Source organism: Myiozetetes cayanensis, unplaced genomic scaffold (assembly GCF_022539395.1).
Source record: "Myiozetetes cayanensis isolate MyiCay16 unplaced genomic scaffold, myiCay2020 scf3, whole genome shotgun sequence".
In the NCBI taxonomy this organism is placed as follows: Eukaryota; Metazoa; Chordata; class Aves; order Passeriformes; family Tyrannidae; genus Myiozetetes; species Myiozetetes cayanensis.
Genome location: NW_026087521.1, coordinates 36,266,778 through 36,294,034, shown reverse-complemented (window position 1 = coordinate 36,294,034; position 27,257 = coordinate 36,266,778). Strand labels below are relative to the sequence as shown.

The 27,257-nt window shown below is 35.6% G+C and overlaps 1 protein-coding gene across 1 annotated transcript in view; it reads right to left on the bottom strand.

Annotated features, from left to right (window-relative positions):
* Positions 1-7,551: 7,551 nt before the first annotated feature.
* The window catches only part of TBC1D15 (TBC1 domain family member 15), a 33,565-nt gene continuing 13,859 nt past the window's right edge, over positions 7,552-27,257 (bottom strand). The window contains exons 5-17 of the mRNA XM_050324254.1: positions 27,044-27,254; positions 23,158-23,257; positions 21,959-22,156; positions 20,343-20,471; positions 18,399-18,502; positions 18,015-18,109; positions 16,487-16,603; positions 13,638-13,738; positions 12,829-12,928; positions 12,369-12,466; positions 10,315-10,431; positions 9,613-9,699; positions 7,552-8,963 (exon numbers count right to left, since the gene is read on the bottom strand). Coding sequence (XP_050180211.1) covers positions 8,757-8,963; positions 9,613-9,699; positions 10,315-10,431; positions 12,369-12,466; positions 12,829-12,928; positions 13,638-13,738; positions 16,487-16,603; positions 18,015-18,109; positions 18,399-18,502; positions 20,343-20,471; positions 21,959-22,156; positions 23,158-23,257; positions 27,044-27,254 — 1,664 coding nt within the window. The 3' untranslated portion in view covers positions 7,552-8,756. The remainder of the gene's footprint in view (positions 8,964-9,612; positions 9,700-10,314; positions 10,432-12,368; positions 12,467-12,828; positions 12,929-13,637; positions 13,739-16,486; positions 16,604-18,014; positions 18,110-18,398; positions 18,503-20,342; positions 20,472-21,958; positions 22,157-23,157; positions 23,258-27,043; positions 27,255-27,257) is intronic.

The window sequence follows — 27,257 nt, the reverse complement described above, 5'->3', positions numbered from 1 at the left end:
CATTTATGGACTGAGAGTTTATTTCTCCTTTGTTGTAACTGCTGTACAATAGAGCTGGTATATGGCTTTGGGAATACTGCTAGACTACAGATTTTGTTTAGAGCTCAACTCCTTTTTCTATAGTTAACAGTGCTGTATATGTAAAACAAGTGAACACTTAAAATCACAAAACACTTAAAATGCAAAAAATTAGAAGTGTATTGAAGCAATTCAAAATTATGTGTTCTAGAACATATGTCAGGGTGCCACACAGCAATGTTTTGTCACCTTGGGAAATAGAGCTAATGTTGGTAATAAGAAAGAGATAAGTTTACTTTTATTACTAAAAGGCACCTTATTTGCCTATAATCAGAATTCAGAAACTGCAAGGTTCTCTTTACTTTACACACACACATTTTCCTATCTTCTCACAAGACAGTAGAGTCACTGTTGCCTAAAATCCCTAGCTATGCACTTTTTAAGCTTAAAAAATTGCTGAATTCTCAATTGAAAATTTAAAGCAAACCTGTGAGATGTTTTCAATGTTTGAGTCACTTCCCCCTGCTGGAGATATCGACGGCCCATTTCAGCGTAGTTTTCCTTAAAACCATTTGTAGCATTTACTGTAGTTTGATTGAATGGGAGGATTAAATTTGCAGTGCAGAGCAGCTAGTATTAACCAAGAAACTATCTGAATTTACCTCTGGCTCTCCCAAATCATCAAGTCATTGTCCACAGGTACTACAGCAGGAAGGAAAACTCTAAAGTCATCGTGTGGCAGGACAGAGAAAGAAACAAAGCCATGAAAAGATATCAAAAAAGCATAAAGAAAGATGGACTCCACAAGGATCTTAAGTGAAAACAACAACATTATTCAATGTAAGGTCAAAAAGGCAAGGTGGAAAACAGATGGGCTTATTAATGTAAGAGATGCTAACACAGGCAGAAAAAGAAGTGTCAATACCTAATAAAATCATAACTTAGTTAGCAAAACAACGTCTTTGTGAAACAATTGACAAGTGGACTAGCCAAAGGAGCTTTTTCAGCAAGGAAAGAAAGATGTACAATCTGTTCCTGCTTATCAAACATACCCACACCAACTCCAAAATCCATTTCTCTGAGTGATGTATGTGTCATGAAAAACCTGTGATGAAAATGTACACTTAATTTTTAAGTCATGAAGATATGAGAAGCACAGGTTTTCTAGCAGCCAGCAAAACCATCCCAAGCTCTAGTAGCACTAAGGGGATTTAATCAACTAACAGCTATTGGGAAAGGATAAATACCAAATGATAGACTGGCTAGGAAGACCTGGAAATACAGATAATATGATGAACATAAAGTGGATTCACAATCTTTGGCTAAAGAAAGGTTCTGAGAAAGAAGCAGAAACTGACAATTTCAGAAAAAAAGAACTTCAATAAATTCAGTTATTACAAGTCCCAAGGAAATGAAACCTAGAGCAGAAAGACAGTTCTTTCCTTGCTTCAGGAAAAAAGTAGTTTCATAGGGAAACTATTTCATTATAGAAGAGGTGTGGTGTTCTACTACACTTTTACTAGTAGTATTGTAAATCATTAGTTTGTCATTACCTTCACTTCAAAAGAGGTATGTATACGAGATGAAAACTAGGACCAAGCTAGTAAATGCAGACAGCACAACACATATAACAAAGGCTGTAGTACAAAATTCAAAATACAGGACATTAAAAGCAACTATTTTAAAAATATAAATACAGCAGCAATCAGAACAACTGAACTATCAGACAACTGCTGAACACAAGTAAAGGACAAAGCAGAAAATAAACTTGAAATTAACTAAGTATTTAATGCACTTGTTTTACATCATTCTTTGCTAAAGAATCATCTGTGACCAGGTGTCTATCCTAATTAATAGCAAGGGCAGAGAGGTAAGCTCTTTTCTTTTAACAAGGTGAAGCGATGTTGGAGAATACTTGGGATAAGTCTGACCATAGTAAATGACAGCACAGTAACCACACTTCCAGAGCAGGCTCATTCAACCTCTGCCATCAATAACTATATTAAGAACTCAGGGGATGGACAAGCGACAAAAGACTGGGAAAAGGCAAAATAATGTCACTTTTCAAGAAGATAATGGGGAGAAAGAAGCGATGAAGAATTATGGACCAGTCTAATTTCATTTGTTTGAGAAAACAGAAGTACCAAAATTATTTGTAAAGATCCAGAAGATAACAGATGATTAAACAGTCAAGACGGATTTGCTGAGAACAAATTGAGTCAAGCAAATCTCATTTCCTCTTATGACAGTCCTGTGGACCAAGGCAAAACAATACACATCATTCATCTTGATGGTAGGGAAGCATTTGGCATGGTCTCTCATAACATTCTCAAAAGAGATAGAAGGAAAGCAGGCACAGATGAAACAGTTATATTGTACCATTTTGCAGCTCCTTTATGTTGTTATCTATACTCTGCACAAATCAACCATAACAGCATAAAAAGTGTAGGAGCCCAGGGCAGAGTCCATAGAACCAGGACTGAGACTTCTGGTCACAGTAGTTGTACAGTTTTGTTGCTTGAGGAATTATCAAGTCCTTGAACCCAAATACTTGTACTTTAAGGACTTGCTTGGTGTCTTGCATCAGTTACTCTAACAGTAAACCCAGAAGAGTGTGTGGAAGCTCTCCAGGACCAATGCCCAAAGGCAGCATGCACCCACATGACCTAAAAGGGATCTGGACCAATTCATACACCCAGGAGTGTTTTGGAAAAGTTTGTGGTGTTGCACCTCATTGAGTCATGGCAACCAAAACAGAACATCTGAATACCAATTGCTTACATGTAATGCAACTATTTTTTGCATCAAGTCTAGATGGGCACTTTAAATGTGTCATCTTCAATATAGGAAGGATTTTTTTCCTACTGTGATCTCAGACATCCTCAAGAATTCATCACACCAAACTGAGTCAGTCTGAGATGAAGTTCACTTTCCATGTAGGAGGACATAGGGTGATGTGCTTTGGGTTTGTGCCTAGATCAGTGTTGATACCACACCACAGTTTTGGCTGTTGCTGAAGAGTCTGCACAGCATTGAGGCTTCTCTGTCTGCTTCCCCTGGGGGTGGACATGAGGCTGAGAGCAAGCACAGCCAGAGCAGCTGACCCAAAGTGACCAAAGGGACACTCCACACTTGTGGGAACAAGCTGAGTCAAGCTGCACCTGCATTCAGTTAATTAGAATCAAAAAGGAGTCTTTTGACCTTGAGGGGTGTTTTGACAAAGAGAGTGCCGTGCTCTCAAAGTGGAAAACCATGTAATGGTCTGCCTGATAGCGTGCATGCTTTTTTCCCGTGGCTGAAAACAGTCACAACATGATACGAGTGTGAATGTCTGGAATCAAAACACCAGTCTAGCAAGATCCTGGGAATTCTAGTTAACTGAATGACAACACCAGGTGCTGTTTACCAAAGAACCCTAATAAAAGGGAAACACAGAGAGATTTGCGGAGAATCAGAAAAACCGAATGGTGTGTGTGCAGCCTCATTTTATCATCGCCCATGCCATGCCATGCCATGCCGTGCCATGCATGGCAGCATAGGCCATTGTGCTCAGCAATAAATGCTCACAGAAGGGAGGAGAAAGAAACAGGAACATTCATGCATGGTGTTTATCTTTCCAAGGAACCTGTGGTGAACTCTTGCTTTCCAGGAAGAGCCACCTTTCCTGGACACCTGCCTGACAATGGGCAGTAGTGGATGAAATTCTCTGTGCTTTGCTTCTGGGACCAGCACTTGCTTTCCCTGTTAAATTGTAATTGCCTCAATCCATGAACCTTCCTGCCTTCCTTTTATTTTCTTCCCACCCCATGAGAGAGGGGAATGGGCAAGGGGCTGCATGGGTGCTTGGCTGCTGGCCAGTGTCAACTACAGCACACCAAGAGGAAACTGCCTTTTGCTGGACTGCCAGAGCCTGGGCAACAGTTTAAACTCTACACAATGGGGCTCTGCAGTTAGCTGGTTAATAACAAGATACATCTGTAGAAACAGTCTAAGAACTAAAGTTAAGGTAGGGTATGCATGAGCCTCTATAATCAAAAAAAATATACTATAATTGAATTCTTTCAAAACAAAACCCATCTAGAAGACTTCATTTATTTGAATTACATAGACAGTTTGAAATATATATTTGATTCAACTGTGAAATTCATTTTGGATGAGGCAAAGAAGTGACATCCTACAATATATTTTTTGTTTGCCATTCATCAGAAAATTCAGTTTGTGCCAAAGATATTCTCACTTAACATGAAAAAATAGCACACATTCTCTAAAAAATGTTTAAGAATAAAATTCTCACTTGAATGAAAAATAAATTCAAGCTTAATTTATACAGGGCCTGCACTGCAATAATATCACTTAATTGAATAGCACATTTTCAAGTTCCACTGAATATGAAGCACAGCTCATCTTTTAAAACTATAAAAAAGCCATCTGACAGCATCTTCAAATCAAATACAGTATCACACATATATGAAATCTGTCTATTAAGTGCTCAGTTATGTATCTGTGTCTTACCACCTTATCGATGCTCATATACAGTTACATCAACTACCAAGCCAGACATTGGTATGTAATTGCACGTAGAGAACCAAGGGTTAGGATTTTCTGCATTAATCCCGCACACTATAGGGCAGCTCACAGAATCTTTCTTAAGAACAAGCACTGATCTCTTGCTATGCTTCTTTCATACAGAGATGGCATGAGCCACTGACCAAATAACCAAAACAGACAATAGATTTGTAAAACATATTTTAAGAAATTTTGACAGGCACAGATAGAATTATTGTTACTAACCACTCTTCTGCAACCTACAGACCAAAATTCAGTTTTAATACAGCCCACTTAATTACTTTTTTCAAATCCTATAATGCAGATGCCTTTTTAAAGTATCACTACCCTCTTCAGCATTGTCATTTCTGTTGTCCAGCAGGGAACAGTTTGAGGACAACATAGCTTCTGCGTACAGAAATTCAATCCCATACTTGATAAGGCTTCACCTACACCACAGCAGGATGCATAAATCATGCTAGCAGTATCAAAACTAGTTCACAATCCAAATTCTGAATGATAAATCATTCCCCATAAAATCTTTTTTTTTCCAGTTAGGCAAATGTCTTGGAACAGAACATTATTTAGAAAAGCGAGGAAAAAGTGCCTCACCTATTTTGAACTAAAATATTACTTCAAAACCTGGAAGCTAGTAGACTACTTTATATGGGTTTCTGAAAAGTTTCACCAATGGAGCTTTAATTTGGTGCTTAAGAATATATTTGAAAGCAATGAGAAATCTGATTCCTCGCTGTTTTGGCTAAAGGGGGCCAAAGAATTTTTTCGATTAATATGTGAGGAAAAACTAGAAGAATAATTTATGAAGCACCATCAGCATCTTAAAATTGTCCACTAGAAAAATTCAAAGATTTTAAGAAAAGTCTTGTTAGCAACAAAATTGGGCTTTGTTGAACATTAACACCTTCCAAACAAACACATTGCTAATAAAATAAACATCACAGTATCTCTACATCTGATTCTGAAAGCCATCAGGACCCACTGTTACATATATATATATCATATATATATCTCATATATAGGACTTAAATTCCTTAGGAAGATTACCCACAATAACCAATACAAAACCTCCACACCCAACATGGGTTTGAAGGCCACTGGCTATGACATTTACTGGGTGAACGCAGGCACTGTAGGTGAACAGGACTGGCACTACTCAAGGTAACTGAAGTCCTAAGTAATTACTGTGGGCAACATAGGATCATCTTTTTACAGTTTTCAACCTCCCAGTATCAAAACTATTCCATAAACATTACCATTAGTCCAAACTTCCAAAAACCTCCACCTATTCACTTTTTGTAAGCTATCATCTTGCCCACAAACAGAAGAAAACATCAATAATATATTTTCAAAACAAATAAAATTGTCCAAACAGACAAAAAAAAAAAAAAGTCTGCCTTAAAAAGAACTGCATAAATGTTATTTTTCCCTTGGAACAGATAACACTGGAAAACTGCTATAACTGAAAAGTATTAAGTTTTAAACACTTGCCCCCAAAAGATAATTATTTTCAAGTCAAGCATTAAAAAGCTAAACAGGTTTGCAAGGACTATACAAGTATTACCTCTTTTATAGCCTGACAACTGTAACAAAAACTGTGTTCAGAATTGGTTCGCACTTATTATTTCTAAGCAATCTAAATCATTCACATACAAAAGAAATTTGCACATCCTGAACCTTCAACCTGTGGCATTTCAGCCATCATGATCCTCATTAAGGCCTCTCACAGCATTTCTAGTCTCCACTTAAGACTAAATCCATCCCTAACAGTCAGGAATAATTTGGTGGACAATGAGGTTCCTTTTGCAACTCTGCAAGGCTGCTTGTCAGCAGGAAGAAAACTACATATCAGGAATGCTGCAAGGGGCATTGAATCTTAGTGTTGGGAAGCAGAACAAGCCTACCTACTCCAAGCCTTTCACAGCAGCTGCTGCTCACTGTTAATTCAGGAGCAACCTTCTCATCTTGACATCAGAGTGCTTAATACAAAGGGAAAAGATCAACAATTATACCCCAAAAAGAAAGGTAACCTTTACTTTAAGGGCTGGTAATCTTTCTTAGCAGCCATAGCTGTAATTCTAACAAATGACAGAGTTCCATTTAAATAAGCTTTTTCTAAACATTTGAATATTCATGTTGTCGGTTATGGTTTTCTTCAAGATCTTAGTGTCTTGCATAGAGTTTTTGATAGCTGCATATCCTGAATAAGAAAGAACTATGCATAATTAACTGACAGGCTTCTCCACTGCATTCCTGTTGTAGACATTTCCCTCCTCCTCCCATAGTTTCGTTTAACATAATTTTTGATAAAAACGTTTTGCAAGTACACTTCGAAGTGAACTAGGTGCTCCAAAAAATACTGAAACTAACTTGCCTACTATATTTGAACCAAACTGTTGGATGTCTAAGTTCTAAATGCCTTTCTGTATTCTATGCCATATTAAATTTAACTGCCAAGAAGTACAATGCTTACCAGTGAACAAAGGCATGATGCTTCACAGTAATTTCCTGAACAGGAAATGAAAGGCTACAGATAATGCTGAGCTGTGAATCCTTGACTTTCACCGCATAAGACTCAAGTTCTTATTAACTGATGAGAGATAGCACACTGACGATATTAAAACCAAAATCTACACCGATTCAGCCGTCCAGAGTTTGTTCACAACTGGTGAGAGAAGTTTAATCGGCTCCCAAATTATTGTAACAAGTTGATTTATCTATTAAAGCCTTTTTGTGTTACTTATATTTGCTTAAGATGGCACAAATAACATTTGTAAAAGTAAACTGCTCCAGAGTAAAAGAAAGCTCTGTCATATCCCACACATCAACCGCCTAGAGAGGAAAGGCTTGGTCCACTCTGTAATAAACTCCCACTGCCCTTCATTACTAACAAAATATACAATATCCATGGACTAACCATTAGCTCTCCCCTCTATCTTATGTTCTTATATCAACAACCAGACAACTAGTTTTTTTCTCTAAATATGATTTAATTAAAAACACTAAATCAGCTCTGACTTTTATTTTATATATGTACAATAGTTACCAAATAATGAATACACTTAATCAATTATGTTAAATTTCACATAACATCAAAGGACATCAGCATGGCATGGAATAAGCTCACTGCCTTTTGCAGATACAAAAAAAAAAAAAGCATTAATGTTAATTGTGATTATTATTTTGGTTTGTGGTTTGTTGGTTGGTTTTTTTTTATAACCTGCTCATTAATTCTCCAAATAATGTTGCCATAAAAAACAGTGTAAGTAGTTAATTGATCAGTTAATATATTAGCAAATATGAACATTTGTAAAGTTTGCAAGAAATCAATTGCAAAATTACCTCAAGTGTAGAACTGAATGTATTCACATGAAAGTTACCTGCAGTTAGAAAAATTTTGAAAAAGAGCCCAGGTTGGAGCTGTGCATTAATTTGGTCAAACTGATTCATATGAATGAACAGTCAAGTTTATTCATATACTGAAAATATGACTATCCTTTTTATTATTCACAAACATTTGTGTATATAGTGTGTGTATGTGTGTAAATATATATATGTATATATAAAGTGAAGATATGTTAATGTAAAAATATACTGTTCATCCGCTCCCAATTACACAAAATTCAATATTTGGACATTAAACTGTGTAAGTATGAATGTCCATTTCAAATCTACATTCAACCAGCAACAAATACTTAGAAGTATTTTTGTAAACATTTGAGATAGGGAAAATCCATTTACAAAACAATCTTCCTTTAGCACATCAGCATCTCCTCAGCTTGAAAATTTTGTACAGCAGCTTCAGCTTGCATATCGTCAATCTGCTCAAATCAAAGAGCTCACACTTAGATCAATATGTGTGAAAGCTCAGCAAAAGCAGAATTTTCAAATCCATTCTTAATCACCATCCATTTCCAGTTTTCCAGCAAAAAGAAAATGCACTTGGCTACAAAAATATTAAGGAATGTTATTGAAAACAAAAGGCTATCTTGGTAGAAGAAACTACAAAAATAGTTAAGTTGAGTCATGTTGTAAAGCTTTAATGCAAGAGCATTACAGTACAGATTTTCTTTACAACCTTAAAGCTTAATCAACACCAAATTTAAATATCCATCTCTCAAGTGCTTGAAAAAATGTGCTCAGTAAAAGTCTTTCTTCAGTGTAACCAACTGAAGTTAGGCAGGTGCCAGGCTCTGCGTCTCAGACATCTGCTGAGCGCTGTCTTGTGTTCCATTGGCAGCAATTACAGGTGTTGAGACACTCTGATATAACGACGCTGGACAACTCAGCTCCGCTCCACTTTCATCCTCTCCAGTATCTGAATCCGGTGTTACAGAACTGCTTTCTATCCCCAGAATCTCACTAACTGCTTGAGGCAATTCCTGGAAAGGAAGAGGCAGGAGAAAATATTAAGAATCACTGTAATTAAATTAAAAAAGCTAGTAACAACAAGGTCCCCCTCTGTCCACCCTGCACCCCCAGTAAGTCATCATTCATCTGGATTTAGCTGTACTGAAAGCTGCTCTCTCAGCATTACTTGCATTACAGTTACCATTTTCTGTAGCTGCTTTTCAAAAAGACAGCAAAGGGAACAGGCTCAAAAATCAATTCCTGATTACCAATATTACCTTAATTACAAAAATAAAAGTCTAACCAACTATTATAATTACACTTTATGTTACTGAAATTAGTTGTAGCACGTTACCCATTAGTTTCTGCCTAATAAGTCAGCAATGCACCTTCAAACTCGTTTTCTTGAGCACACTGAACATCAAATTTCTTGCAGCGAGATTATCCAGTGAGAGGTGAGAAATCAAAACCAAAATGCACAATCCAGCTTTCCCCCAGTGAACAGTATTCCTCTATAAAATCAATCACTCTTGCTTACAGACTTTCAGAATATAGGTGCTACACAGCTACAGAACATCCTTTATTTTACCCAGGCGTTTAGTTATTTCACAAGTCATACATGAACTACATAGTTTTACTGTCTGTAAATATTCACAGTAGGTACATTCAAAATATCTTTACCTTGCAATTCATCATCTGCATGGAAATTGCTTCGGCTTTGCAGAGTATATATTCCACATCAATTTTCATTGACAGTTCATTGATATGCTAAAAATACATTCACAAAGGATAGTGAGATAAATGGTAGGTATGCTTTACTGCAAAATACACTGCATATAAGTATCACCATACATGCCTGCTCCTTAAGCTATGAAATGCTAGACATAGTCTATTTGCTTTAAGAAATGGCTACTCAAAGATACAGTATGCCACAGCTGGCTTTCACCAGTATCCAAGGTCTACCATTCATGGTACTTCTAAATGTAACAAAATATTTAGGCCTTCTACGTACTTCCCCCAGCTCACATCTTCAGAGATAAGTTAGATGACAGAAGAAAAAGCAAAAGTTAAGATTAAACGTACTAAGCAGTAGTCTGAGGGGAAGAACCATTTTCCATCTGGTCATGATCTCATCACTAAACAGACATCCAACAAACCATTTTGAAAGCAGGGAGGATAAACAATCAGTTGACATTCAACCCCTTGGAAGATAGTATGCATCTTCTCCTCCCTCAATATAAACCACGATCATACTGCATTAACTGCAAAATGTTAATTAATATTTAACTTAATATCCAAACCACGGCCCCATACTAGCCACCAGGAAGACAATTAACACTATCCCAGCCAAAACCAGCACAATAATGCATAAGAACTCGGTACCTTTAATATGTCATTAAAGTCATAATGCTTGTCCATTATTTGCTGTTTTTCAGATTCTAGGATAGCACAACAAAGGAGAAGATGAAAATTCTGACAAGGCAGTTCTGTCCACATGACCTGTTAAAATATACAAAACACATTTGAAATGCTTATACTTCTCCTCTGAAAAGAAAAGCAGTTCTCAGAAACTTTTTTTGTTACAGAATTTTTCTTTTGGGATTCTTCTTTTTCTACACAGCCTTCCTGCACCATCTTGAGAATGAAGCAACCCACTGTGCAATCTAAAGATTTAAGAGCTGGCTGGAATTACCAGGTGATGTTGCCTGTACAGAAGAGTACATGAGTTTTGCTCAGACTGAGATACCAAAAGCAGCAGTTAATTTCTGCCTACTGATTACAATGGGGAAACGTCTCCTGTGCCTATTGCTTGCATATATCCCACTTATACATTTCCCTGATATCAGTGAAGCTGCGTGGCTATGCACAGGAAAAAAACAACCCACTGTAAGCTGGACTTCAACTGTGATAAAGGTGACTCTACCTTTTGCATAAAAACGTCAACATAATATCTAATTAGTTTGCTTTAAAAAGGAAAACAAGATACTCCCTTTCCCATTTTGTATCTCCTAGCAAAGAAATTGAACACTTGTAGTAAACATACATTATGATGTGCAGGAAGGAACCTATAAGAGTATCATATCAATAGGTTTCTATCATCTTCCTAAGACAGGAAAAAAACGCTTGAGAGAGAAATAGAGTGTGTTTCTTTTCTCTCTGCACACATATACGAACATTAAAACAGAGGTAATAAAAACATACTAGCCTAGGACTATAAACTGTAAATAAAAATAATGTTGTCATCAACTTAAAAAAAAATTACTGTTTAAAAAAATACTGGGAAGACAACATAATACTGGGGGAAAGAGATGAGTAAATTTCCCCACCGAATCATTATCATTTATACCTTGGCATAAGAGAATTCTTTTGGTACATATTGGTTTCCTTATTTATGAATGCTATTCATAAACTTTTCCATCCTCTGGTTAAAATACCACCTCAATAGTCTATGATACTAAATTCCACCAACTGATGATAAAAACCTAAAAAAATATTTACTTTAGACAGTTTTAAGTACTGGTCCCCCTCTTTACGTGACTCCTTTTTCATTAGTGGAAAAAGTGAATAAAAGCATCAACGTTATTTTTCATCCCACTGGAAACAACATTATTTTTCATTATATTACAAATTTTATGCATCTCAGTCCTGTTCTTTTCATTACCCTTCTGTTCCCCAACACATGTGATGTTGTACTCCTTCCACTCATCTGAACATTTATTCTCTTGTTTTGAGTTTTCAGTGGATGCGGTGCCCTTGTTAAATGCATCTCAAGACAATAAACCTGTACTGCTGACAAGACTTCTCAATTTTCTTGGAACAAAGAATTAAAAAGTGTTCAACAAAAATATTAGTTTATCTTAATTATTCCATCCAATCCCAATATTGCCTAAATCAAAAAGGATCTCATTAACCTGGATTTATCAGAACTTCAACATTTTGATGTTTTACATAATGTTTTTTGGCATCATAAGGCCTTATCATCAAGATTACCTACATCATCTGACATCATCCTCCTTAGGGTTTTGGCTAACCCAAACTACCCTGACAGTGCTTTACTCCACTTAATCTAATAAAGTCCTACCAGTACCAAGGAATGAATCAAGCACATTTGTTAATGTTTTCCAGTAACAGTGAACTGGTACTCTCCACTTAGTACTTATACTCAGGAGTCTAATATGAAGGATCCTGTCCAAACCTTTTTTGAAAAAACAAATTTATCCCCACCAGCTCCAATAAGTACTTTTTTTATTAACTTCCCAAGTTGTTCTTTTGGCTAAAAAATAATAGGATTTGCTCATTTGTCCTCAGCTCATTGCACTAAATATTTTAATTTTTTTAAAATCTAACAGAGTATTAAACACTTAGCAGAATGATCCACACTTTTTGTTAGAAAGTCTAAAAACTGCTGGAGTTTGTGTGATGAAATATCTCCTTACCTCCCAGAGTCGAAGAATATCTTGAAAGCTAAATTCCCTTTTGAATCTGATGAGGAGCCACCGGAAGCAAAAATAAAGGTAGCCTGAGTCTTGAGATTCTACGAATAAGAGTGTTACATTTCATAAGCATCAACTTTGGTTAAGACAACAGGTGAAATAAAAAAAACAAAACTACCAAAAAACCCTCACACTCTACAGGTATACATTCATACTACTTATTTTAAAGATGGTAGCCCCTTTTCAAAATCAAAGATATTTTCTGGAGGATGGCATATTTTTAAAATTGACCCTGTTTTTCAATAGGCATGGAGTTATTATTGAAATTTTTAATCATTATTAATTTACAGGTCTTGCATTTATATAATATTACTACTGGAATTATATTTAGACTGGCAAGGATATCAATGCACACAGAATGCAGTAAGCTGTTTCAGTTATTGTGCATGAATAATACACCTACCTAAATAACTGCAAAATCCACTGTCTAGCAAACGAAGCAAAGTACTCAGTTGAATTAGTTGTGTCTTCATACCCTGCATCTGTTCTTCAAAGTTCTGATGCTGTATGGAATAAAATATTAGCACTGTCATTTTTATTAATTCTACAATAATTTTGAGATTTGCAGCTATTTTTTAATTTTAAAAAAAGTTTTGTTATTGCAACAGTGATTCTCATCCTTTAGGTATTTAGCATATGGATATTTAACTGTACTGCTATTTAATGAAATGTCTGCCTTTTACTGAGAAGTTTAACTACAGCAATGAACTCTTATTTCTTTACTAGCACTTTTGTATGTAATAACTGTTAGTTTAAATCAGTTTGAGCTCTGTACTTCCAAGCAGCATGACTGCACTCAAACCAAAAAGACAACTTGTTTTTTTACAGTCACATTGTTTTGCCGCATGCACATAAAAGCTTCAGTTTGTGGGAAGTCTAAATTGGATTTAACAAATACCAAAAGGCAAGTATGACAGGGAACAATTATCCTGAACAAAATCCTGCTTAAGACACCCAATAAATACAAGTTTGTCTGTGATGACTCTGAGTTACTTCAGAATTCTTAGAGAGACTAGTTTGTCTGTATTGCGCAGCAATAGTATCGCAAACCCACTGCAATCTGTAACAATGAGAAAAAGTATGGTGACTCCAAACATAAAATGACTGCTTTAAAAGAATTCAAAAAACCAAGTGCAATTTATAAATTACAATTAACCCTAAATGCTATCTGTAGCTTATCTGTTTATGTGGACTAAAAAAGCCTTATTTTACCATTTGATCCATATATGATACAAAGCACCAAAAGGCATCTACTTCATTCTCCATAACATACAAGACAGGTGACAGCAAGTCGCTCATCCCCTGCACATAACCTTGATGGAGAAAAAGGGGGAGGAAAAAAGCAGATAGGAATTTAAAATCAGCAGTTAAACAGTAATTTTTCAAGTGTGATGAATGACTGCTAAGCATTCCAAGTTTGTGCAGATACTGTAATTCTCCAATTCAACAGTGATTTTATATTAATAACCACTAACATCAGATGATCTAACAAGATTTATTAGCCATTTCTGCCAATTTAAAGAGAACATAAAGAAAACACATTGTTCTAGTAGTAGTTAAAATATGTACAAACTGAGCTGACATCACAATAGATTTTTAGCAAACAAGTTCCCATTTAGAGCTCAGGAGCATATATTGATATTTTTAAGAAGATTAAATATATACCTTTCACCATCACAAATACAAACCTGTATATCGTTTCCTTTCTGTCTGTAATTTGTTGCCTTCTTCAAGACATTTAAAACTTTCTAAGGTCTTCCCACCTCCCCACCCACCCTGAGCTGAAGATTTTCATCTCAAATTAATTTAAAGAGATGTTAAGTTTCAATTCCAGGAATACATAGTGCAACAGCTTTTATGAAAAAAATTTCACACTTTACACTTCTTTTTTTTCTGGCACTGAATATGCTTTAAGGATTCCTTTATTTAGTGAAGTAGGGACTGTTCTGCTTGGATGGTACTTTAAATATACCCAAGCCTAAGACCATCTGTGTAACCAAGTAGACAACAATAAAGAATACTACCTATCAAAGTGAGGCAGGGAATTAACAGCAAAGTATTGCTAGCAAGAAGCACAAAAGAAACATATCTAGACCTGATTCAAGGAAGTACATTTAAGTCTCTGTGCCTAGAAGTGATCAATCAAGTTCATATTCCCTAAAAAGCACTTACTTGCCTTATAAGAAAAGCTTACACTTAACAGGAGAAGGAAACGCCTATGAAAGTATGTAATTTTTGCAAACAGCTGTTAACATTTTAGTTGTATAAAAAAAAAAAATCACAATTTTGTAGCTTTTTAATGCTTTTTCCAGCTTTCTTGATTGTAATTAATAGTCCAGTTAAGACTAACAGAGGACAATGATTTTTACAGGTCATTTTTCCCCTTCTTCATGCCTCTTCCAATTACCTTATTTCTGATGCTAGTGTCAGCTTATCTACTGCCTTACTGCTGACCTTCCTAAGTAAGACAACACAATTATTGTGTATGCCTATCATCAGTGGTTGGTTCAACATGACATTTCTCAGTTGGCTGAATCCATTTCTTAATGATGTAATTGTAACCAAATAACTAAAAGAGGATTAGAGTTAATGACTGAAAAATATGGAGCAGGTGTGAGAAGAACAAGTGTGAGAATAGAACAAGTAACAGCAAAGAGAGAAATAATTGAAAGGTCAAAATTTTAAAAAAGTTTTATTCCCCATACATTTAATACTATGGCCAACTAAAAATCAGAGAAAATTCTGTTCAAGACAGTTGAAAAGTCTCTTACATAACAAAACCAGTTTAATTAATGCAGACTTAAGGAATTTATTCAGAAAAATATTGTATCAACAGTTGTTCTGTCTTCTCCCCATCTGGCACAGTTTGTGGCATATACAGACCTCTCTACAGCTGCTGTCAAAAGATTAAGAGCAGCACTGCACCAGCACTTGAGTAGCTCAGAAGCCTTGGACAGTTACTGTGTCAAATTGACTATATTTCCATTATTATTATTATTGCTTGTTTATAAAACAAAAGATTTATCCACATATAAGCTGTCTAAACAATGTTTTTAATAGAGTGGGTGAATCGGCTTTAATTTCACTTAAAATGTCACTGTATATTAATGCAGGTTGAAATGTGGAAAGATGTGGAACAGAGCTACACGTTTAAACCATCTCAATCAGTTCTGGTTTTCTCCTTTTACCAGCCAAAGATCAAGATGCTCTAAAGACTTGCAGAAAGGACAAAAGCTAACAAGAACTACAGCTCTGCAGCATGTTTACTAGCAGTACTAGCAGTTAAAGATTTATTCCTACTTTCTGTCTTCAAAATCTGGCACAAAATGGGCTTTTAGAACACCAAAACTCTTCCGAGACAGAATACCAAAAAACGTCCCAAGTATACAGCAGCAAATGTCATGCCAGGAGTGGAGAGGGAAACAGAAGTATGTTTTCCCTCCCTCCCAAGACAGTTAACATAAACCCAAGACTTAGGTACTGCATTAACACTGTGATTAGAGCTCTTCCCTCTGCAAACAGATGCATGCACTAAAGCATAATTTTTGACAGATTGCTAAGTGCACTCCTCAAGAAACAGCTTTTAAGATATTCACAATAACACCATGTTTACAAACAGCTGGTTCAGCATGCTGAGCTTTAATTACAGCAGTAGCAGCTTGTTTATCATTTTTATTGATATATCAGTCTTAAAAATGAATATAACACTCAAGCTCCAAAGACCCAAACCCATTAAAAACTCTGAAAAAAGGAATAAGGAAAAAAAACCCAAAACAAAACCAACAAAAAAACTCCATAACAGTAGGTCTATGGTGAAGACAAACTACCACTTAATTTCCAACTCCACCTAAGCTGATGAATTCAGATGTCTGCAATAAGCATCAAATTGAAGAGAGGAAGAAAAGATGAACAAAGTTATCTACATTATTAAATACAACTCTTGGCATTTACAAAAAACATTGTAATCAATTCAAGTCCAATTTTACTAAGAGGACTTAACATAAGCAAAACTGCCTATCAGAAACCAAAAAGGCTTTTACATTCAGATGGACACAACTTACCTAAGTCAAAGTCATACATGCAATAGGTCATCAAAATATCGTGAAGTAAAATCAGGCCTGGATTATCTTCGCCTTCATAGAATTTATTTGTTCGATCTGTCCTGTTGACATCTTTTTCTAAGAAAACAGTCCAGATTTAAAAACATTTTCAAAACCAGTTCTACAAAGACTGTATCAAATGAATTCAGAATGTTTAAGCTGCTGATTTCTTCCTCAAAGTTTTGCAAAGCTTTGAAGTGTTTGAGACAACTGCATAACTGAATGTCACAGCAAAATAAAGAATATTTTAAAAGAAAGAAAATCCTTCCTATCTGCAATAAAAGGATTTGCTTATAAACAGATTTTAAAGCTTCCTGCCTTTATTTTTGTTAATACTTTTTATGGCAAAATTCCTGATTATAATTCAGCAAATATGTTTTACATTTATGAGGATTAAGGAAAAATTTTATGTGAGCTAGCTACACAATGCCAATTATGAATACTTAATGCGATGCAGCATAAGCCAAAGTTGGAAAGCTACCACATGATCAGCTCGAAGACACTGTGATAGTTTGTGACAGCATGTCAACAAATACTGTTTAACAAGTTCCCATAACTCATAGCGAGATGAAACTGCTCTTTTTTCATCAGGCAGTTTTGATGCCTCAAACATACCAAGCATAAGTACTCTTTAATAATCTGAAATTCAAAACTGATGTTGTGAAATCAGGAAAATTTGGAATGCACTTTGATAAAAGGAGTATTTCGTAGTTTTGGATCTATTTTAAATATAAGCCTAATATTATCACCTACATTTCAAATACTTAAAAAGCAAAAAAATTGCTTTAATGGAAACAAACAACTTGCCTTTCTTCAATTCTGAATATTATTCCTTTCTGTTATAACTCTATAAAAATGTAGTTTACTAACCGACTAAGGCTTTGACCCTTTCAGCTTGCCTGTTGAATAACTGCCTGAAATAAATTTAGTCTATGTCTCAGAATAACACAAAAATCTTGTCCTGCCTCCTGAAATAACTATTTAGTAATCCTTAACATTGGTGCCCAAATCTCACTACCAAAGTGAACTGAGAATACAAACTGCTATTAGTCAGCAAAATTTCAATAAATTTTTAAAAGTAGATATAAAACCCAGCAAGTCAGAATGCACATACACAAATCCCTGTAAGAAATTATAAAATACGGACAAGTTTTCACTATTTTATTGTATGTCATTATTTTAACCACGTTTCTGGTAAAAACAAATCATGACATAACAGAAAATGAAGAGCCTTTTGTTATCAAGTGAAAGAAGTTTAAAAATCCAGCCATTTTTTAACACTTATGTGTAAAGCTCTGAATTATTTTAGTTAAAAAGATTTAGTTTTAAGTATATAAGAAAGTTTAGACAACTCTGGAAAGAGAAACATGTTAGTTTTTAGTGTTTCTGCATACAGGTTCCTCAAAAGGGTACATTTTTTCAACTTCATATTAAACTGTAGAAGTGTGTGAATTTGTCCAGTTAGGTATATTTCTAAATCTAAATTTACCTATAAGACTTCGGTAATCTCTTAATCTTGAATTTCTCTTTTCCTGTTCCTCACTGACAGATTTCCACTGCAGTTTCATCCTGAAATATTCATCCCTGAAGAAGAAAGATAATTTTGAAACGTAAACATCTCAATTATTACATTTCTTTGGGTTTTTTAATTTAAGCATTCATTCCATTTGTTCTTTGACATAAATGGAATAACATCACCCTCGTTATATAATATTTTTACTTTAATATACCAATAATTCTTAAGAAAGTCTCACATGCTTCTCGCATTCAACAGTTTTAGCAGATATCTTTCAACATTCCAAAAAGCTTTTTATCTTAAGAAAAGATGCAGGGTTTAAATTTATTTTGTAACAAAAAAAATCACTGTACTCACGTTTTCCTTTTCTGCAGATTTGCCCTCTCTTCTTTAGAGCTATTCCAAGGAAAATACCCCAAAAGAAATTTCCATGCCTCCTTTCTTAAAGTATGGCAGAGACCCTAGGGGAAAATGGATATGAAATATCAACAAAAGACTATTTTCATATTGTGAGGAAAAGTTCCTATAGGTATACAACACTTCTCAAAGTAACAATTTCATAGAATTTTTATATGTCGGTTTCTTCTTACATTGTAGCCAAATCTCATGTGCTAACTAGGTATCACACCTGAAGAAAATGGATGGAAGAGAGTATGATTAGGCAAAAACTGCAGAAGCACTGGATTCATACTCAGATAAAAAAGCAACTTTGGAAAATAATTTTCTCCCTATACTTTTGCTTCGCTGCTAGGAATAAAAACCAGGCATCACAGACTTTAAAAAGAAGAAAGAAAAGTACATTTAATATTGTGTATTTAAATATCATGCTGTTTAACTGCCAAACTTCTGGTCTTGCCACAAACTGATCACGAGGACTAGGCTTCCACATATTTATTTTTTTAAACAAATATTTTCACCTAACAAGACAAGACCAGCCTTAAGACCAATCTTCCATTTAAAGCTTCCAGTGTTCACTCAAGAAGAGTGTTTGTGAGAAATCTCTCCAAGTAATGCTCAGCATTGGTAGATGACAAAGCTGTAGATGTACTGCCTGAATCACAGCCCACTCTCATCAAAGGAGTTTCTTTCAACTCCTGTAGTACAGTTGTAAGAATGAAGCACTTTTGCTATGAGAGTCCCCAGTTTACCAGACCAAGGCCAGCTTGATTCCTCACTATATTTCTTCATTTACCAATAGCATCATCCAATACAAAACTAAGTAGCAACTAGAACTTTTCCAGTGACAGGCCAACAGTTTAAGAGATGCATTTTAACTTGTTTCTTTTTTTTTTTTTCTTTAGTCAGGATCTGCACTTAACATACTGGAAGTTATTGGGATCTTGGGTCATAAATAAAATAGAGCACTCACTCCTCTAGCAAGGGCAGAGATGATGGGAAAATGGGCAACAGGAAGAACAGATTTGCAGTAATTCTCGTGACTGTGGAAGGGTCCTTAACTGGACACCTCAGGCACACAAATATTGAGGAACAGTCTCAGAAACCAAAAAAGGTTTGGTCACTCCTTGTCACTCTACCCCCTTCACAGGGTATACTTAACATATAAGCCTTTTAAAAGCCTGTAAGATCAACGTTATCATTCTCTACTTCTGCTCAGACATGCATGCTTGCAAATATGCATCAACACAAACACATTGAATGCATTAAGGCAGCTGGAATACCACCAAAAATAGAAGTAATAAAGTCACATTAGGTAGAAAAGCCACAGGACATAACTACAGTTTTCAGAATTTCCATCACTGAGACTAAATTCACATTCATATTGCAAAACCCCTCAGTTCAATTAAAAATATCAGCAAAAGTGTTCAGGACTGCTCTGATGAGGGTCAAATCCAGGCACACTCCTGGGCAAAAAGGGAAGATTTCGCTGGAGAAGGATAAGGAAAAAAAATATTTAAAACAAAAGAATAAACCCAATATCCTAGCACCAAAGCACTGGTCTTGTCCTGAAAGCCAGTTTGACTTCTTTTCTTTACCACTTAAGCCTCTGTGTTTTCAACTCATTCACTTCAGCCAGCCACCACAAGATCCATCTCCTTGTAGAGCACTTTGTATGTCTGTCTGCAAGACTGCTGAGGTATTTGGTTAGCATGAAATCATGCTTTATGAAGTCTCTAACAATACTGACTGGGTCAAAGTCTTGCATGAAGCACTACAAGCATTTCATTATAATGAAAACAGCATAACCATGGTTTGGGAAGGAAAGTAAAAGGAGCCAGAATCAAGATGTAGGTCTTCCTGAATTTAGAAAAATTTAGAAAAATTAAAAAAAAAAAAAGTTACCCCTTTGAATATCGATCGCTTTATGTAGTCCACATCTAAAATTCTTCCTTCAGAATCCATATTCTTAGCCCATTCTTCAGCTGACACAGGCTCTCTTCTACTAACTTCAGGCTGTTTTCCTAGATCAATCTGAAACACACGCAAACACATTATATGAATCACAACAATGTGCTTCAGTAGTTTCAAACAACTGCAAAAAACTGCCCAAATAGTACCAAGCTTGCCCATTTCTTATTTTCAGTGCAACAACATTTTCACTTGCACATACTTCAGTAACAACTCCAACGATCTAAGGCTGTGTCCACATGAGCAGGAGTGTGGACTGACACAATCAGATCTTTAGAGTAAACACTGCGTACTGAAGACCTGTTAATTAAGACATGTTAATATTTCGGATTTTGGAGGATGTATGTGTGTTTTAAATAACCTTCTATCCCCAAAAACCTCTGAGCTAGCTTCCCATAAACTAAAAGCCTCTATGTAACTAGAAATGTATTAGCTACGTGCAACTCAGCAAACAAGGACAATAGAGAACTTCACTTCAAAAACACATTCCTGATACACACTAGTGCATCTTAAGAGAACTGAAAAATGACTTGTGTTCAGAGATGCTATTCCCACACACAGTGAGACTGAAAGATCCCTTTCAGCACACTTAAAGGCCTCCTAAGAAACCTTCTTCAGTTTCTGGTTAATCTCTCTCGGATCCCAAATTGCATGTTTAAGCACAGCAGAACTCAGCAGACAGTAATTCCTTACTTTCTACAAGTATTTTTACGGCAGTAAGCCCCAAATGAATTTGTGTTTCAACTCTTTAGAAGTCCAAGGCATTTTTCATATTAAGACATATAGGTCAGTGTTATTTTTCATATGTAACATTCCTTATACTTTTTCTCATGGATAAATTAACTGATTAAGTGCTAGGCAGCAACTTCCTAGAATTACGTAGTTCAAACAGCTACTGCTAAGATATTAACACTACCTTGAAGTCAAGAAAAAAAAAAAAGCATAAAACAGATAATGCTTTGAAAATATGTAAGTTGCTTAAATAGTAATCAAAAGCACCTAAAAATAAACCTTTTGCACCTGTCTGTAAAAGACACCAACAGGAGCCCACAGTGATTCATGCTCCAATTATAAGCTTTGGTTCAAATCATGTATAAATCTGTAATTTATACACCCTAGACATTACTCATCCAATTAAATATTTTGTTTTAATCTTAGCCCTCTTAAAAGAAACTAACATGTTAAGAGTGATTAGGAAAAAAAGTTAGTTATTAATCTGCATTCCCCAATTTTACTTAACCTAGCTCTGACGTCAGAGGAAAGATAAAACATAAAATCAGATACTTTTAAGGGAATGTCTCTAAGATAACTATAGTCACAATTTCCTTAGTTATAAACTTCCTCTCAAAGCAAAACTTGGACTTGTATAAATAAAAACAACATATTCAGAAGTAAGTGATGATGATGATAACTCTTGTGAATAAATGGCAACACAGCATGTACCACAATTGCATAAACAGTATAACTCACAATGCTTCAAGTCCTACCATTCCTTTAAAGGAGTGCATAAAAACAATGAATGCATCTGTATCATGCATTTATACACTCACTCGGGTAATGACTTCAAATCCTGGTTCTTCCTGCTGATTTATTTTCAGCCCTGGGATAGTATCATGGATAAGGTCTGCCATTTCTGATGGTGGTCGCCTTTGATTTGATGGGTCACTTAAGCGGAAACTGTCAAAAATATAGTTTGTGACTTTGGAGAATCTTCCCATTGTTACGGTGTATGGATCCCTCTTCAATTTCTGTGTTATAACAAAAAAAAAAACAAGTAAAACACAGAAAGCCTCAGACTATTTGTAATTCTTGTACTCAAAGCAAAGCATCAGGAAAAGTCCTGCAGGTCTCAAAGTTACTGAGGTTTCATGTATCATTAGTAACAGAGAGTAGTCATCACATGATTAAAAAAATATATCCTAAGTATGAAGATTGGATACCAGTGTTCTTGGTAAGCCTGAGCTATGTATACAAGTGGATCAGATGTGCTGCTTACTTTCCAGTGATTAATGGCACAAAACATCTTCCTTATGCCCAGTCTCCCTCCTTTCATAGAAAAAACACTTTGAACCATCATGTACTCTGCTAGGAATCTCACAAAAAATTTAACAACTAAATCAAGAAATTAATGTAATTCACTCATGAAGATATTCTTTAATTAAATAGATCAGTGGGTGAAAACTCTGGCCTCATTGAAGTCACTAGAAGTTTTGCTGCTGACTTTCAGAAGTCAGTAGACCCCACCAAATGATAAGCAGTTTTAGCATAAAAAAGCGCCTTTTTTAAGGCAGTATTTTCCTCTTTGCTGCTGTCTTTTCAGCATCTTTTCAAAAATGTCAGAAAATATCAATGAAAAAATATTTAGTCAAAGAAAACTTTAAAAATTATAATTAATATGTTTTGGTAACAACTGAAATTTTTCCTTTTTCCTCTAAAACTTTCTCTTCCCAAGCGTATAGAATCACAGAGAACATGAATAGGTTTGAAATAGTACCACAGGGAAATAAGAAGTTATTAGATCATAGAAAACAACTTATAATTAAGTGTACTTTCTATAGTAGGCATTTGTTTTAGGATACAGTCAATGCTTCTACAACAGCATTAATATTGGCAATAACTAATAATAATGCCATAAATGGCATTGTTACTTCTATAATGGCATTAAATCATTATTCAGGGAATAATCCACATAGTAGGGTGGATTTTTTTAACATGTCTTCAGAATAAAAGATTGCAAGATAATACATACTTGTAATAAACCATATGATGGTTCATCAAGGAGATTTTCAAAAGACTGAGACAGTGACTTCTGAGTCTTCACAAGAAGAACCCGTTCATGATCTGGAGATCTGCAGTAAAATTAAAAAAGGTTGTCTGAGTACCACCTTTATTTTCTGAATATATTTTTAGAACATCTACTGGTTTTTGAAGTCACACTTCAGGTTTTGTGCAAAAAAAAAAAAAAAGAAAAGCAGATGTGATGCAAGATCACTCTTAGACCTTAGCACAAGTTAACAAGCTAACACTACACAGAACAGGACTTTATTTTTCAAAAGATTAGTCTTTGCCATATTCATTCTGAATTGTACTTTTTTGTTCTTTGAAAAATGAAGCTTTTGAAAAGTTTTTGAGAAATTACTCTGGAAGATAAAACTCCATTTACATGTAAATGACAGAAGTTGTCTTCAATAACAGTCTTCTATTTTTGACAGTGGGCAAAAAGAAGATTTGACACAGGAAAGGCAGCGAGACAGTCAGCCTCAACACAGTGTATGCTGAAACTCCTTTAACATAACAGAGCAAGTGAAAAAAGCCTATGTCACCCTATACAGTTAAGGAACTCTTTCTACTAGTAAATTTTACATCAAGGAATTACAGTACATTAAGGAATTACATTACATCAAGGAATACATACTACTTTTCAATGTATGAAAACACATCTATGAATTTCTAACCAAAAGTCACAGACACTGTCAGAACAATTCTAAGATTCATACTGATAGGAGCTTAAAAAACACCAGAGCCACTGTATTGTGAAACAGAACCATCTCAGTACAGCCCTGCAAATGTATTTCTCTGTAGACTCCAAAAGCTAAAGGAACACAACCTTGATTTGGCCTAACTCACTGTATTTGCTCACCCTCGTTCAATACAACATTTTCTTCTCAACAGGCTTGTACAGGCAGATGAAAACAGGAACAAAGACAGTGGAACCATGCTGCTCCTAGTATTTAATTTGTTCTTTTGTTCTCACACACACTCCCAGTGCAATATCCCGTTTTGTCTCCTTCTTCAGCACAGGCACGCCATGACTTCCTTAACCAGCTCTTCAATCACCAATTTACTGCTCAATAGGTGACAGAAGACAGAACAGCTCAGAAAGCAGGCTGACATTCCAGCCTCGGAGTTTGTAGTCAGACCGGAGAAAGCCAAGCACTTTGCCATCTGACTCTAATCCTTCGCACAGACTTATATTTATAAAATACCTCTCTATTGCTCTCTTCCAAAGTTTAAATCCACTAGTTCTAGTCTTTGAAAGAAAAATAACTTTTCTTTTTTTTTTTCAGCACCTGCATCATCTACCATGTTATTAAAGTCAAAGATAAGAACTTTAATAAGCCTTATCTCTCTCCTGTTCCAACAGGACAGGACACTGTTAACACTGACGGATATGAAATGCAACAAGAGATCTCATTTTGAGACAGCCAGACATCATAGTCATAGTTCTGAGGCAGCAACGGTTAATGAAGCTGAACTGGCCTTTGCTAAAAAGCAGCACAGGGGCAAGGGCAAGTTACGTATTATGTTTGCCTTAACTAAAAGAATGAAAACTTTATATCATATCTCCCTTTTAATTAAACACTGTTTCTGGACAGTCGGGTGGGCATCAACAGCTACTTAGGTAACATTCAAAACTTTGTAAGCTAGACACTTTCTTAAACTTACTCATAATCCTGTGAGTTAGAAAATGTCACCCATACACACAGTGTTTTCTCAGTATTAGAGCGATGCAATCAAACTAGGAGGCACACAATCCTTAAAGCAACAAATTACAAGTATTTTGTGTGAGTTTAGCCACTTCATACACACTGATTTCATCAGTGATGTGACATTTTATAAGGAACAGTGTTAGAGAAGGGCAAAACTTTTGAGATAATAAGAACATAAGAAAATACCCATGAGAGAAAGATAATATAGAGATAAACTAAAATTTTGGCCTTAATGTCAATATCCCACATACTATAAACTAGAAATTGGGATAACAAGTAATTATGCTGCCAAGTATTTGCTTGCGGCATCCAATAAGCTGACTAAACATCCTTTCCTAAATGAGGTTGTGAGCTTAGATGCATTATGTACCAAAGAATGAACAACCATTAGGAAAACAACAGAAACATGCAGATTAAGTTTGTTATTGTCACAACTTGGGTGGCATATTTGCTCTTTTCTCCTTCCTTAAAAAAAATTACCATCATAATTCACGACTAGACCCCAGAAAAGAATTTGGTGCCAGAAGCAGACCTTAACTGGATAAAAAAACCTAAAACTGGAAGTTCCTGCTCAGCTCAATGCTGAAGTTCATCTATTTTCCATAGCTGCCACTGCTTCTTGCTTTAAAGTTCCTGAAGTATCTGCTGTTGCATTCATTAATGCTTAGACTTGTTCAAGGTAACAATATAAGCAGCTCAGCACACCCTGCAAGCTTGAGTAACACCTCAAGTTTCCCTGTCTCGTTTTAGCAATTGGTTAGAAAAATGTGTTTTTCTAGTGGTTGCTACATCACTTGCCTCAAAAACATGCCCCAGCCTACCAGCAACTAGTCAGAACTATTCACAAATAAGTAAACACAGAGCAGTATGCTCAAAAAGGAACAATTTCCTCTGGGGCAAAGGGAGAGAGCCCTGCAGAAGCTGTGAAATTATGAAACTAAGTGAAAGGAGGCTTAAGGAAGAATTCATTTTGAACCTAGAGAAAAAAACCCTCTGGATTTAAGATGAAGTTGTCATCCTGGATTTTTTCATCTGCAGCTGTACAGAGAATATTCTTATTTACAAGTTCATCCTGCCACCCCAGTAGCCTCTCCTTTGGTCTTCTTGACTTCCTCCCATGTCTTGAGACTGCCAAAGTGTTTCACAAATCACTTCAATAAATATACAACACTCGTGTCCTACTGGCTTGCTCTCCACCCTTGCAGTATTACTTGGCAACAACCTTCCCTACTTGTTGAAGGCAAGTCTGACCTCAGCGATGCTAACAATGTGAGCAGAGTCCCCTGTAAGGATTCCAAGGGCCATTTCATATTCACCTTCAAATCTATCAGACTATTACATTGCAAGTGACAATAGCAAAACACTTTTGAAAACAGAATATCTGTTACACTGATGTTACACCTGTTATAGGTGTACATGTTACACCTCATTTGCTTCTTCATGCTCTAGATAATCTTATTCACCCTGCTGCCTTCTTAAATTATACTTATGTCTATATGGTGAGACCAGAACATTTTATTTTATTCTGCACTTACGCAGAATCAAAAAGGCTTTTATCAAAGTGACAAACTTGGAGGTAACTCAATATAAACACACAACAACCCCCAAGTACTTAACACTGTGATAGGGTCTAACTATGTTTACACTCAGAAAGTTGATTCACAGAGTAAAGATCAAGTGCGAAATATCCACCACGCAGGAAATTACAGGGACACAGAATTCTAGGGGAAAGCATTTATATACAAATTGATTTAGTTGACAGTACTCTAAATTACTCCCACACTCATGTAAATACCCATATATATTTCCTGCAAAGGAGATGATCTCAAATTTTAATACAAATTGCCCCATTTAACACAAGTGGTTCACGAAGGATTTAACTTTTACAATGAATGTTCATGAAGAGCTTCTGCACCCACTAGAGGGAGCTACCAAGGCATTCAAAGCTAGTAACACTTCAACAGATTCTAAAATATTTCATAAATCAATCCAACAATTTTAAAACTTCAGCTTACATTCCAAATGTATATGTGAAATCACAGTTTTGGTCACCTTGAAAATTGATTCTACTCATCTGAAATTCATTACAGGATTTAAGTAAACCAATAATTTGTTTTTTACATAACTAAATTGTCTGATACTTACTCATCCAGAGCAATATGCTTTTCAAGGCATTTAATCAATAGTTTGCTATCTCCACGATGAAAGTGAAGAGCTGGAAGCTTCACATCATCCTTCAGACAGAACACCAAATAGGACCATCCCATGCCTTTCTTGTTTTGTTTGATTGATTTCAGATCTGTCAAACTGAACAGGAACGACCACTTGCTTTCTCCATTTGCATGAGTTGTAGCATCTT